At 40.0% G+C, this 15,493-nt stretch overlaps 1 protein-coding gene across 4 annotated transcripts in view; it reads right to left on the bottom strand.

The window, feature by feature from the left end:
- Positions 1-15,493, bottom strand: part of LOC150065591 (phospholipid-transporting ATPase FetA-like) — a 75,036-nt gene that overhangs the window by 33,297 nt on the left and 26,246 nt on the right. For all 4 annotated transcript variants that reach the window (XM_090330204.1, XM_090330207.1, XM_090330206.1 and 1 more), the window contains exons 7-12: positions 12,173-12,245; positions 11,753-11,823; positions 11,002-11,084; positions 9,245-9,403; positions 5,551-5,639; positions 1,031-1,227 (exon numbers count right to left, since the gene is read on the bottom strand). In XM_090330204.1, coding sequence (XP_090186330.1) covers positions 1,031-1,227; positions 5,551-5,639; positions 9,245-9,403; positions 11,002-11,084; positions 11,753-11,823; positions 12,173-12,245 — 672 coding nt within the window. The remainder of the gene's footprint in view (positions 1-1,030; positions 1,228-5,550; positions 5,640-9,244; positions 9,404-11,001; positions 11,085-11,752; positions 11,824-12,172; positions 12,246-15,493) is intronic.

Below are 15,493 nucleotides of genomic sequence, written 5' to 3'. Positions count from 1 at the left end.
GTGTAAGCTTCCTGAACGGCCTTGGCAGACACAGCAGCCAGTTCATCAAATCCCCAATCTTGGCTATCAACTAAGGCTTTTACCACCTGGATTCTCATATACCTGATTAATTTGCCTGAGATATTCCCTCTTTCCACTCTTCGTTCTTTTAAAAACGCATCCAGGAAAAGTCACACTCTTGCTGGGTGCTGATGGCTCACAGTTGTAATACTAGCTACTCAGAATGCTGAGATCTGAGAAGTACAGTTCAAAGCCAGCCTGGGTAGAACAGTCCCCATGAGATTCTTAGCTCCAATTAACCACTCAAAAACTGGAAATGGAGTTGTGTACACATACAAAATAGACAGACATAGATAGATAGATAGATAGATAGATAGATAGATAGATACATACATACATACATACATACATACATACATACATACATACATACACATATACATACATACATGCAAGATATATACAATATCTATAACTGGCTAGTTATAGATATTTTTGAAGTATTTTGTACACCAAGCCTGTAGAAAATAAAGATATAAAAAGAATATCGTGTCACTTTCTAAAAGTTCATAATAAAAGGAAAGGGTGACATTGTTCAAAAAAAGAAATGTATTCATTACCTGTCTTATGAAATGGTAACTTCTCTGTACAACACATTAATAGCAACAATAAAATTATATTTTAAGCTGGACACAGTAACACTAGCTACTCAGGAGCCTGAGATCTGAGGATCACGGTTCAAAGCCAGCCCAGACACTAAAGAACGTGCAACTCGTATCTCCAATTAATCACTAGAAAATCAGAAGTGACGCTGTGGCTCAAGGAATAGGGCTGTAGCCTTGAGCTGAAGAGGTCAGAGACAGAGCCCAGGCCTGGAATTCAAGCCCCATTATCCACCTAAATAAATAAATAAATAAATAAATAAATAAAATTATATTTTAAAAGTTCATACTTTAGTCGAGAAATTGAACAGAAAGTACAAAGTTATGCTTCCTCCCTTTCACAATCTAATATGATCTGAGAAACATACCTGACATAAAGGGAAATGGGCACCATGGTGTTGAGAACAATAAAGTACGACCAAAAAATGAGTGTGGCAGACAAAAATGATGAAGAGACATAATCTTCCCATGGTAAGAACATCTGGAAGTAGTAGCCTTTCTTGTTTTCCCAAATGCCATGCCCAATTGCTAGGATACAACACATGGCACTTAACAACAGGAAGATCTATGTAAAAACACAAGCAAAAATTTAATTAAATGAACTTTTCATCTAAGGTATGGTTCTCCCACCTGGAGCCCTGCCTGTCAACAAGTGCCTCTCTCCTCGGAGAACACAGAGGTCTTATAATTCATAGGTCTTGAATAGAGTAGATAGAACAGTGTGGAAAAAAAGCCAGGCAGGAGACAGTTTGAAGGGAGATAATAGTAACTACAATGTTTAAAGTACTAAATAAATATGAAGAACTATGTTACTTTACTTGTATTATTTAATATTTATAATAATAACTCTTTTGTCTCTTTAAAATTTATTGTTTTTCCCTCCCTCAGTCAAGAGGCTTGAACTCCAGGCCTGAGCACTGTCCCTGAGCTTCTTTTTGCTCAAGGTTAGTGCTCTATCACTTTGAATCACAGTGCCACTTCCAGTTACCTGCCTGGGCTGGCTTTGAACTGTGATCCTCAGATCTCAGCCTCCTGAGTAGCTACAATTACAGACATGAGTTACAAGTGCCCAGCTTTAAAATTTGTTTTTATCTACAAATGGATGTACAAGATACTCTCCCTTTAGTAACAGTGAGATACTCAATACTGAGTGTAAAAAATATTCTGCCTAAAGTCATTTAGATACTAAGTAGGAAAACAGATACTGGACCAGGTACAGAACCCAATCTCTAAATCATTCTCTTAATTCAGTGAGATTCTACTTCAGCACAAGTCTAAATTATGTGACATTGGAATGGCTATTGGGGGTGGGTGGGTGATGAGAAAAGTAATTTTAAAAAAAGGCGGAAGCCAGGCACTGGTGGCTCATGCTTGTAGCTACTCGGGAGGCTGAGGTCTAAGGATCATGATTTGAAGCCAGCCCAGGAAGAAAAATCCTTGAGACTCTTATCTCCAGTTAACCATCAGGAAGTCAGAAATGGAGGTATGACTCAAGTGATAAGCCACTAGTCTTGAGCAAAAAACTCAGGGGCAACACCTTGGTCCTTAGTTCAAGCAACTGACATAGAACCCAAATAAGGCCAGGGCTAGACAGATGGATGGTAAGCAGTAAAGAATTTGGCAAAAGGGAAAGTAGACTTTGTACTGACTGAATTTACAGTTTGAATGGAAGTGGTTAAAAAGAATTGGGGCCTGTCCTCCTATTGAGACCTTGTCTTAAAACACAAACTGGGCTCCAGTGGCTCACACTAATCCTTGATGCTCAGGAGGCTGAGATTTGGGGATCCTAGTTTGAAGCCAGACCAGGCAAGAAAGTCTGTGAGACTCTTTTCTCCACTAAACTATCAAAAAAGCCAGAAGTGGAGCTGTGATTCAAGTGGTAGAGTTCTAGCCTTGCGCAAAAGAAGCTCAGGGAAAATACCCAGGCCTTGAGGTTATGCCCAGGACTGGGACCAAAGGGTGGGAAAAGAATCAGAATCAGTGTGTTGGCTGCCTTTGATGATATCTTGTTAGCTCTATTTATTTTTGAGACCATGTTTACAGTACCACAAAACTAGAATGATAGCACACACCATCATGTCCAGCTGTTTAGTCAAGGAGGACTTTATCAAACTTTTCTTTTGTCAAAGTTGGTCATGAACTTTGATCCTCTCTATTTTAGTTCTCCAAGTAGCTATGATTACAGGCATGAGCCATTGGCAAACTTGGTACTTTTTAGTGAAAACACTGGACTAAAAATCTGTCACAGGATTTGGAGACCTACTATAAGAGAAGCTGGACACCAGTGGCTCACTCCTGTAATCATAGCTACTGAGGAAATGGCACTGTAGCTCAAAGTGGTAGTGTTAGCCTTGAGCTGAAGAGCTCAGGGACAACGCCCAGGCCTAGAGTTCAACCCCACGACCAAAAAAGAAAGAAAGAAAGAAAAAAAAAGAGATTAGTGAGAATATATATATATATAATGCCCTGTATTTTAAATTGACAATTAATATTAATAACCATTTAAGCAGAAATCATAAATATATGTTGATGACTTTCCCTGAAGTAATAACACTTATTGAATTAATACTTGGGATAAAGAAATAAAATGTTTCCGGCATCTAAAACACACTTTTTCTCCCCCTCTCCTCATTATCCCTCTAAACTACCCAGATATATTTTTTTTGCTAGTCCTGGGCTTGGGCTCAGGCCATGAGCACTGTCCTTGGGTTTCTCAAGGCTAGCACTCTACCACTTTAGCCACAGCACCACTTCTGGCTTTTTTCTATGTATGTAGTACTGAGGAATCAAACCCAGGTCTTTGTGCATGCTAGGCAAGCACTCTACCACTAGGCCAAACTTAAAACTGTCCAGATTTAAGACATAAAGTGGTACACACACACACACACACACACACACACCTGTGAAACCATCACCACATCACCACACTCAAGATAATAAAGTACCATTATCCCTAGGTTTCCCTGTGCTCCACTGCAATACCCTCTTATTCCTTGTTCACTAGGCAATCGCTAATCTCTCTGTTACTTTAGTTTGCAGTTTTAGGAATTTTTTTCTTTTTTCTTTTTTTGTGTCAGTCGTGGGGCTTGAACACGGGGGCTTGGGTGCTGATCTTGAGCTCTTCAGCTCAAAGCTAGAGCTCTACCACCTTGAACCACAGCATCACTTCCAGTTTTCTAGTGGCTAATTGGAGATGAGTCTCATGAACTTTCGTGCTTTTGTGCCTGGGCAGACTTTGAATAGTGATCCTCAGATCTTAAGCCTTCTGAGTAGCTAGGATTACAGGCATGAGCCACCAGTGCCCAGCTCAGTTTTAGGAATCATGCAGTATATACTCTTAACTTTTGGTCTGGCTTTTACTCAGTGTAATGACTGGGATTAATCTATACTTTTGCAACTATGATTCATTATTTTATTTAATGAATAGTATTTTATTGTAAGGATATTGCACAATTTATGTACTAATTGGAAGAAAAAGTTTATTTTATTCCGGTCCAGTGTCTGTTTTTATGCTAATACCCTATTATTTTTTTGGGGGGGGTCATGGGGCTTGAACTCAGGGACTGGGTGTTATCGCTAAACTTTTTTGCTCAAAGCGAACACTTTAATACTTTGAGTCACAGAACCACTTCTGATTTAATGGTGGTTAACTGGACACAAGAGTCTCATGGGCTTTCCTGTCCTGGCTGACTTCAAACTGTGATCCTCAGATCTTAGCTTCCTGAGTAGCTATGATTACAGTCATGAGCCACCAGTGTCTTGCTTCAATTTGCCTTTCTCTTTCTTTCTTTCTTTCTTTCTTTCTTTCTTTCTTTCTTTCTTTCTTTCTTTCCTTCCTTCCTTCCTCCCTCCCTCCCTCCCTCCTCCCCCCTCTCTCTTTCTCTCTCTCTTTCTCTCTCTCTCTTTCTCTCTCTCTCTCTCTTTCTTTCTTTCTTTCTTTCGCCAGTCCTGGGGATTGAACTCAGGGCCTGAGCACTGTCCTTGGGCTTTCTCAAGGCCAGCACTCTACCACTTGAACCACACCACCACTTCCGGCTTTTTCTATGTATGTGGTACAGAGGAATCAAACCCAGGGCTTCATACATGCTAGGCAAGCATTCTACCACTAGTCCATGCTCCCAGCCCCCAATTTTCTGCTATTTTTCCAAATAAAATTTCACAGAACAGCCATCTGTAAAGCTTTTCTTCTAGAAGCAGGACGTAGCTTAGAGCCAAACCCAAGTGATTTCTCCTATTTCCTATGAAGCATACTTTGAAAATCATTAGGATTTCTGAATGTTTGCTCGTTTTGCCCATCGTGGGGCTTGAACTTCGGGCCCGAGTGCTACTCTTGAGTTTCTTTGGCTTAAGGCTAGAATTCTACCACTTGAGCCACAGCACCACTTCTGGCCACTTTTTCTAAGTGGTTTGTTGTTGAAAATAAGAGTCTCACAGACTTTCTTGCCGGGCTAACTTTGAACAGTGGTCCTCAGATCTCAGATTCTTGAGTAGCTAGGATTATAGGCATAAGTGATCAATGCCTGGATAAAAATCAGCAGTTTTATCAGTTCATTCTGTTAGTCTACATGTGATTTTTTTAAGGGGCCATGAGCAAAACTGATTATGAGACTGTATCAATGTGTCTGAAGTGCTAAAGAAGAGTCCTTGATCCATTATGGCACCACTAATTAAAATATGTCATTAAACAAATTATCAGTACAAGTGATGTACTGATACATTACCTAGATTCCCTTGTAAACTGAGTCTGTTCTTTTCCCCTTCAAACTTTTGTCTATGGGGTCTAAAACTTTACATTTTTCAAAAACCAAATTCCAATATGGAAAGACCAGCTATTAATGAGAAATATATCTATTTGTAAAGAAACAAAGAGAAATAGTCTTTAACTTACCCAGATGACAAACACATTCATGAGATGGTCTATATGTGTCCTTTTAAAGGCAGACTTTCCACTATTCTGCATTAATTTGGTGTCTGGCCCTAAGTAGAATAGGGAGACATCAGATCTTAGAGTAGCTTAATTAAAAGCCTTGAAATTAAGTTGAAGTGTATCTTTGTGATCACTTATCTTTTAACTACTTTATGTAATTCCAGGGGATAGAGCCAATAACTCAGAAAGCAGTATTTGTTTCTAAGGTTAGGCCCAACCATCCTGAATGAATGATGTGCATTCATGCTGACTCCTCTCTTTGGTACTTCATCCTTCACTTTCCTAGATGAGTAAAATCAGAATAAATGTCACAAGTTTCTTCCTCATCACCTGGCTTATTTAGCTTAAGGAAGGAATTTATTGATAAAGAGATTTCTGCTTCCTTCCAAGGAAGTCTACTTCTAGACATGGCTACATTTAAAGTTTCTAGATAGGAATGGAAAAATGAAAGAGGCAATGCCAATGATTTCTCCTGAATGGAAGCTGGGCAACTGAGTCACCATTGGGGCTAAGGATGGTGATACCATGTTTTTTCATGATAGGGCAGATAGTATGTAAGAAGTCTCCAATGGCCATTGGGACTGGAGTTGCAAATTCCTAACTGGTTAAGTTGTAGACAAAGAGTAAGAGAGCTACAATAAACTAAAAGTGATAATTTCTCTGCACTTTTATCATCTATTGTTCTGATATATGCTCTAATAAAGAAATTTCATGTATAGTACACATGGCAGGAGCTGGAACTTCTCCTGATTTGTAGAAATTCACTGAATGCACAGCATTCTTGACTCTGAAGCATTCCTTGAAGGATATGAAATGTGTGGTGCTGCACCTGGAAGCTTACAATGACTAAATTCTAGGGTACTTAGAATGACTGACTGCACTTTATCTCAGGTTTCAAGAACGTGAAGACTGCTGTAAAATCTGAGCACCATGAAGCAGAAAGAGCAGCTCAAGTCTGTACCAAGTACCCTCAGGATGCTCTTGGCAGTATTTAGTTCTCTTTGATGTGGAGCTTTCCAAAGCTGCACTCTGCCATGTAACTATGACATTCTCAAGAGTCAAGGAAAGCCTGAGTAAGGTGCACTGGTTGGCATCCTCATTGTTATTGTCTTAGGGAAAAAAAATCCTTAGGGTGAAAATTGAACTTTTTTTTTTGTTGGTCATGAGGCTTGAACTCTAGGCCTGGGCACTGTCACTGAGCTCTTCAGCTCAAGGTTAATGCTCTACACTACTTGGGCCACAGGGCCACTTCCGGTTTTCTGGTGGCTAACTGAAGATAAGAGTCTCATGGACTTTTGTGCCAGCACCGGCTTTGAACAGCAATCCTCAGATCCAGCCTCCTGGATAGCTAGGATTATTGGTGTGAGCTACCAGAGCCTGGCTGAAAATTGAACCTTTTATGAGTGGTCACTCTGTGCGTGTGTGTGTGTGTGTGTGTGTGTGTGTGTGTGTGTGTGTTAGCTGCTAAATTATGATGAAGATAAGTCTATATCTTTTGAGTTTGAGAAGTAGGCAGCTAAGAAGCTGAAACATTCAGCTTATGAAACAATGAAAAATGTTTCAGCAGGGCTTCCTTAACTCTTAAGCATTTCCTTAGGGCTCAAATTTCTCTAACTTCCCCCATAGAAGTAAAGAGACTAGAAGCTATATGTTTAAAAGTACATTCTATTTTTATTTTTTATTTTTAGCCAGTCCTGGGGCTTGAACTCAGGGCCTGAGAACTATCCTTGGGCTTTTTCTTCAAGGCTAGATAGAGCTCTACCACTTGAGCTATAGCACCATTTCTGGCTTTTTTCTATGTATGTATGATGAGGAATCGAACCCCGTCTTCATCCATGCTAGGCAAGCACTCTACCTTCAGGCTAAACTTCCGGCCTGAAAAGCATATTCTTTAGATGGGGAGATCTGTGATCTTAGTTGAGCAGTTTTCTATGGTACATAAATGTTATTGTTTGGATCTTAAGTGTTTCCCAAAAGCTTGTGTGCTGAAGGCTTGGTCCCCGTCTGATGACACTATTGGGGCATCGCCGAAACTTCAAGAGGTGGTGGGGCCTGGGTGAAGGAAGTTAGGTAACTGCAGAAATAACTTTGAAGGATATATTGGGATCCCAGATAGTTCTCTTTCTTTTGCCTCCAAGCCATGACAAAGGAAGCTTTGCTCCACCAGTGCCAAAGTGATTGTGCCAGCAATCATGGGCCCAAACTCCAGAAATCATGAGCCCAGATAATCTTTCTTCCTTTTTAAATTGTTTATCTCAAGTACTTTGCCACAGAGACAGATATGTTACTAACAGTGTTGTCAATGCACATTGTGAGGGCACACAATAGTAGAGTGGAACTCTATTTTTCTGCGTCATACTGTTACTCAAGAAAATCTCTTGTTCAGTATCATGAATTGTATATTTAAATGACATCTCAGCCAAGCACTGATGGCTCATGCCTGTAATCCTGTAATCCTAGCTACTCAGGAGGCCAAGATCTGAGGGCAGAGACTTGAAGCAAGCCAGACAGAAAGGTCCATGAAATTATTTATTTATTTATTTATTTATTTTGGTGGATTATGGGGCTTGAACTCTGGGCTTGGGTGCTGTCCCTGAGCTCTTCAGCTCAAGGTTAATGCTTTACCTCTGGGCCTGGGTGATGTCCCGTGAGCACTTTAGCTCAAGGTGAACACCCTACCCTTGAGCCAAGTCCCACTTCCCTTTTTTTAGATGTAAATTGGAGATGAGTCTCACTTTTTTGTGCCTGAGCTGGCTTTGAACCTTGATCCTCAGATCTCATCTCTTAGTAGTTAGGATTACAGGCAAGAGCCACCATGCCTAGCTTGGTCCATGAAATTCTTATCTTCAATTAACTAGCAAAAGCTAGGAGTACAGCTGTTGGCTTAAGTAGTAGAACACCAGTCTGGAGTGAAAAAGCCAACCAAGAGTTCAAGGCCCAGAACCAATATACGTGCATAAAATTGGTCTACTACTAAATAGTTCTTCCTTTTAAATATAAACCCTTCATATTATATTTTTATTTATTTATTTTTTGTTTTGTTTTGCCAATCTTGGGCTTGGGCTCAGGGCCTAAGCACTGTCTTTGGGTTTTCTCAAGACTAGCACTCTCCTGCTTGAGCCCTAGCACCACTTCTGGCTTTTTTCTATGTATGTGGTACTGAGGAATCGAACCCGAGTCTTCGTGCACGCTGAGCAAGCACTCTAACACTAGGCCAAACTCCTGGCCCTCACATTATATTTTATATTCTTTTCTGCAATGAGTCCTATTATTGCTATTCTCTCCTCAAGGAACTAATCCACATGTAGATTCTCTTTCACAGGCTAATTTGCTTGTGCTTTGTCTATATGCATATCCTCTTCTATGTTCAGTTATGTTTGGAAAGTCTCATTAATAAGAATATAAATCTTCTAACAATGGTGGAGTTGATATTTTTGAAACATATTGTTTAGGAAATAGGGACTATTTTCTAAGTTATTTTTCTTAAATATGTCATATAACTATCAATTCACTTTCCTTTTTATCCTTAAACCACAGTGCTCAGAGTATGACTACAGAGTGTCAAGTTCACATTCTGAAAACTAATTACTCATAACTTGGCTAGAAGTGGAATATACCAAGATGAAAATCTGGCTGTGGCTGCAGAGACACTCACCAGTATAAATCACCAAGCCATAGCACCAATCGGTATTCTTGATGACACAGCCTCGGAGCAGCAGCTTGTCATAGTCCAGGAAGTACTTTTCCTCCTTATAGGTTAGTACTCCTGAAAATTTATCCAACTTGTTATTGGGAAGCTCACATCTCACTTCTCCTGCAGAAAAATAAAGGAGTAAAAATCTTAACTTTAGGGGCCCGGAGTTTGGCCTAGTGGTAGAGTGCTTGCCTAGCATGCAGAAAGACCCAGATTCGATTCCTCAGTACCACATACATAGAAAAAGCCAGAAATGGTGCTGTGGTTCAAGCGGTAGAGCCCTAGCCTTGAGAAAATCCAGGGGTTGGGCTCAGGCCCTGAGCTCATGCCCAGGACTGGCAAAAAAAAAAAATCTTACCTTTACTAATAAGATGGAAGGAAGCTTTACAGAAAAACAGACAAGAAAATCCCTCTTCAAAATACACACATTCTGTGGCCAGGAGTTTGGCCTAGTGGTAGAGTGCTTGCCTAGCATGCATGAAGAACCAGGTTTGAGTCCTTGGTGCTACATATATAGAAAAGCTGAAAGTGGTGTTGTGGCTCAAGTGGTAGAGCACTACACTAGAGAAAAACCCAAGGACAGTGCTCAGGCCCTGAGTTCAAGCCCAGAACTGGCAAACACACACACACACACACACACACACACACACACACACACACACACATTCTTTCCCTTATCTTCTCTCAGATACACCCCATTTCTTACCAAATCCTTTCCTAAATGGAGACAAAGATTTCTGGACATGAAAAAAGAAATTTTGTATGTGATATGCGTTACCCAAAGAGATAAAAACCTATGATAATCTATTGCCCTCAGTACCTCCCAACGGTTGATCTCTGAAGAAACTATAAACTAATTAAAGAAAATACTCCATTTATCCAAAATAAAACATTTTATTTTTCCCAATTAGTAAATATGTCTTTTGAAAAAAAATTTTTTTTTGTTTTTGGTCAGTTGTGGGATTTGAATTCTGGGCCTGGGCGCTATCCCTGAACTCTTCAGCTCAAGGCTATTGCCCTACCTCTTGAGCCACAGCGCCACTTCAGGTTTTCTGGTGGTTATTGGAGATAAGAGTCTCAAGGACTTTAGTGCATAGGCTGGTTTTGAACCTCAGTCCTCACATCTTAGCCTCCTGAGTAGTAGCTAGGATTATAGGCGTGAGTCACTGCACCCGGCTTGTCCTCTGTAAATATTGATTCCATGTTAAAAGTGACAGTGAGGGCTGGGAGAATAGCCTAGTGGTAGAGTGCTTGCCTAGCACTCACAAAGCCATGGGTTAGATTCCTTGGTACCATGTACACAGAAATAGCCAGAAGTGGTGCTGTCGCTCAAGTGGCAGAGCACTAGCCTTGAGCAAAAAGTGTCTAAGGACAGTGTCCAGACCCTGAGTTCAAGCCCCAGGACTGGCAAAAAAAAGTGACAGAGAAAGTAAAAATCTACTTTTAGAGCAAAGTGCTATTAACCTGAGGTATATCCTCTTAAGTGCTATTTTGTATATGTACTCAAATGTATTTACAAAACAGGTTTATGCAAGACATTCTGTCTTTGATTATCTTTTTTTGCTTATTAATATGTTGTGAATGTTTTTACAGGTCAATATATGTCACCTAATACATTACTGTAATGAGTTGTATATCCTATTTGGATATACCGTACTTTATTTAGCCAGTCTTCTTTTAATAAAAGTTTGGGTGGACAAACCTATTTCCTAAGTTACCATCAAAGGCAGACAGTAGCTCCAGGTTATCTTTCATGTCACTGGTAACTGAGATGGCCTGTTTCACTTTCAGGTTGGTTTCACTAGAGTTAAAGACACAAAATCAAAAGAGTATAGGATATATACACAACAGCAACATAAGACAAGTTTTTCCTATTTCATGGGGTTTTAGATAATAGATATTACCAAAGCAGAGCTTGGCTATGTGTCCTGTAAGGGTATATAAGAGGCCCTCCTCTGTTTTAGGGTTTTATACGAGTAAAGATATTGAATATTAATTCAATCATTCCCTTCTCTCTTCTTCATACTCTAAACACATCACCACAATTTTAACCAACTCAGGAGCTTTAGCTGGTCAGATGCTCAAGAAATTATGAAGAGTTATCACAAAGATATCTTTCAAGAATAAAAGCATCCCTTCAAAGCTGGGTACCAATGGCTCATGTCTGTAATCCTAGCTATTCAGGAGGCAGAGATCTGAGGAAGGAAATTTGAAGCTAGCTCAGGCAGAAAAGCCCATGTGAGACGCTTATCTCCAATTAACCACCAAAAACCTGGAAGTGATGTTGTGGCTCAAGTAGTAGAGCGCCAGCCTTGAGCTGAAGAGCTCAGGGACAGCACCCAGGCTCAGAGTTCAAGCCCCACAACCAAAAAAAAAAAAGTTAATTTCTTGTATCATGCTTTTCTCTCTGTGAGACACCACTCTAAGTTGGCTAAATGTCTTAATGGAATACAAAAAGGAAACACTTACCCATCCAGCTCTGCTGTTTCAATATATGTCAGACTGAATGGTTCACTGCTAGAGAGTAATAGAATATCTGCCTGTGATTAGAAAAGTCAGAAAAGAAAAGCCAAAGGCAGGCTCTTAACATAACAGTATGACAAAAGTAATCCCTCAGGATCAGATGTCAACCCTGAGAATTTATAGACATTCTTTGTCTAGGATTCAACATTGCTACCAAACACCCTTTCCCAAAGCTTCTCATATTTTGCCTATAGCTTTAGTGAGAGATGGACAAGAATAGACTTTTTACTTAAGAAGCTCTTGGTTTCCAATGTGAAGTGAGGAAGATGAAGGTTACCAAGAGCAGTGGAAATAAAAGTGCTGTAAGGGTCCCTGATCCCCACTCAAGCCAAAAAAGAAAAGGCTACAGCCAGAGCAGGCACTCACCGTAACCTGCTGATTATTTTTTAGTTTTACTATATCTCCCACTTGGATATTCATCCATTTTTCCTCTTCTACCCTGTAAGAAAATGATCTTTGAATATCTGCTCAAGTAGTTCCCCAAAGTTTTGACAACTAATAAACACAAAACAAAATGAACAGAAAAGCATGAGATGACTGGGCATCAGATTTATGAGACCCAAACTGATGTGTGATGAATCTCTTCTGCAGTCAAGAAGCGGCATATTTTTCTTGACTTCAGGCTATATGGGTTGCCCAAGGTCCCTCCCCCCTTTTCCCTTCCCTTTCTCCTTTCTCCTTTCCCCTTCCCCCTCCCCTTTCCCTTCCCTTCCTCCCTGCAGGTCTCCCTCCCTTTTCTTCAATTGTGGATTGAACCTAGGGCCTTCCACAGTAGGAAAATGTGTCCCCAGCCCCAAATATTGTTTTAAACAAAATCCTTTAATAGTAAAGGATTTTGAGATCTACCACTTGAGCCATATCTCCAGCTCTAAAATCACTCTCTTGTTTAGAGATTTTGATAGTTCTGAAGAATAATAGCTACATTGTGGAGAAGGATACCAATCAAACTCTTGTTTGATTTTGCCTTGATTAGACATGTTCAAACTTTTCCAGGTTTCTGGAATACTAATGCCCATGATTCTCACCAGCAAAATAAGAAAAGAACGCAAGACTAAATGACTCCGGTTCCTTCTGGATATTTTAAAGTTTATATTTTATTATATAAAGAGCTGTGGAACTATTAACAGTTTGTACTTGAACTTTACAACCATCATGTGTCCCAGATTTGGGATGAATCAGATATTTCCTACTGACTTCATTTTATATAAATGATATCTTGTGGAGTTCTGTAACACACTAGCACTTTCATTCTATAAATATTTGGAAACAGTACATAAAATAAAGCCAATATTCTTTCAAATACAAGGTTATAATTGTCATAAATTAAGGAGGCAGAAAATTTCAGAATAGCTAATGTGCTTTAAAGCTTTTCTTGCCCTGGCTGGGAAGAGGATTGGCGATTTAAAAATCTCATAATTTCACTTTTAATTTCTTTCCAGAGAGACAAATTAAAACAAAAAGCTTTACGATCTTAAGAGGTAGTGTATTGGAACTAAGAACCTTTCATAAGCCAAGGCCTATAAAGGGAAATACCATTAGTGAAAGGATGATATAAATAGTAAATCAAATTAAGATAGAAAAGACAGTTTGCCTATCTTAATCTGGAGCACTGGGAACCAGTGAGTGGAAGACCCATCCCTAGGAACTAGAACTTCAAGTAGTATAGGATTCACATTTATTCTTCTAAATTTGGTCCTAGCAGGTGTGTCACCATGGAGTAACCTGGAAGAAGCAAATTCCTCAGGCCTCAACCCAGGTGCCAGTGGCTCACATCTACAATCCTAGTATTCAGTAGTTTGAAATCTAAGGATCATAGTTCAAAGCTGGCCAGGGCAGGAAAGTCCAAGACACTCCAGTTAATCACCAAAAAACTGAAAGCAGAGCTGGGGCTGAGGTGGCAGAGCACTAGAAGCTTGGGGACAGTGTCCAGGCCTAGAGTTCAAGACCTAGGACCTACACACACACACACACACACACACACACACACACACACACACACCCTCAGTCAACTTAGAATTCTCCTAGATAAAATCCCCTAAAGATGGGCTTATAAATATATTTTTGAGAATGAACTGAGAATGGTTATTTATACCTATTCCCCAACACACAGTAGGATAAGGCAGAGGATCATGAATTTGCAGTCACCTGGGCCACATAGCAAGACAAGAAAGATGGCAGATTACACACTCATACCACATTCACAGGTCTCCATGAACCACTAATACTCAAATATGGGACTACAAAGAAAGGTGGACAAATTAATCAATCAAGGAAGGCACGAGACAGACAGTGGCAAGAGAAAACTTTTTAAATATTATTAATCTCAGATTTATAAAAGAAACAATAGCAAACAAAACTGCTTGCGTGGTGGCTGTATCTTTGTCATAGCACAAGAGAGAGAATCAGGCACACTTCCTGGTGACTGCCAGATTCCTAAACACAACCTCCCACATGGGACTTCTAGTAGTGTAAGCTGACCAAAGGCCCACACACCTGAAACCAGTTAAGGGTTGAGAAAAAAAATGGTCACCAGTTATGCCTCTGGTGTTTCAAAGTAGAAAATAAGCCCTGTGATTTTTAGTTATTCCTGTGGCTGTTAGACCCCAAAGATTACCACCTAGCTCAGTGAGTGCAAGTAAACACAGCTGCCCATGAGGGACTTAGCAAATGAACTGATCAAACGGATCAAAGACTTGTGGGATTGGGCTGGGATTGGAAAGAAAACATTTGACATGTGTGCCTCTGAAAGGGAATAGGAGAAAGAAGGCAGGGTATATTTCCCTATGATTAGTATATGTTTTTCTATGGCCACCAGACCCCAAAGAACTTGTTACAACTTAGGACATACAAGTAACACAGCTCAAAAGAGACCACAGAGTGGGACCTGCTCTACCTTACCTCAGAAGTTATTCCCTGTCTAATCCTCAATCAACCAAGCCAGGCCCAGAGCAGGAATGTAAATATAACAGAAGAATTGTAGTCAAAAAGCTAAAGACCAGCGTGGGGGCTCTTGCCTGTAATTCTAGCTACTCAGGAGTCTGAGATCTGAGGATCACAGTTCAAAGCTAGCCTGGACACTAAAGTCCCTAAAGTCCATGAGACTCTTATCTTCAGTTAATCACCAGAAAAATGGAAGTGGTGCTGTGGCTCAAGGGGTAGGGCAGTAGCCGTGAGCTCAAGGACAGTGCCCAGGCCCAGAGTTCAAGCCCCATGACCCACAAAAAAAAAAAAAAAAAAGCTAAAGACCAGAGATTGGAGCCGAGCATCCATACAGTAATAGAGCTCAGCAGACATAAACTTTTCTCCTCAGCAAGGAAGATATGCTGACTTTCTACCTTTATGTATGGGTATACACTCACATAAAAAACAAGATTAGCTAAAATTATGGGAAACCTATTCATGGCAGAAAACTTCCAAATCCTGTACACTCTGAGTATAGGAGGCCCTTAAGATCAGAATGGAAGCTTTCTGTGACATATTAAAGTTAAAATATTGAGTAGAGAAAACAAAGAAAGCATACTGAAAGCTGAAAATAAGGGTCAAGAAACCTAAAGTGGGCAAGCCCAACATAAAAACAGTAGAGTTTGCAATAGAAACCTTAAAAATCAAGGAGAACATGGTATGATACATTTTCAAGCACTGAAAAATATCCCTACCATCTTAGATTATTCTACCCGGAAAAGCTAT

The sequence above is a fragment of the Megascapheus bottae genome, chromosome 3, assembly GCF_031878675.1.
Source record: "Megascapheus bottae isolate mThoBot1 chromosome 3, mThoBot2.hap1, whole genome shotgun sequence".
In the NCBI taxonomy this organism is placed as follows: domain Eukaryota; kingdom Metazoa; phylum Chordata; class Mammalia; order Rodentia; family Geomyidae; genus Megascapheus; species Megascapheus bottae.
This window is presented reverse-complemented; position numbering and strand designations above follow the sequence as displayed.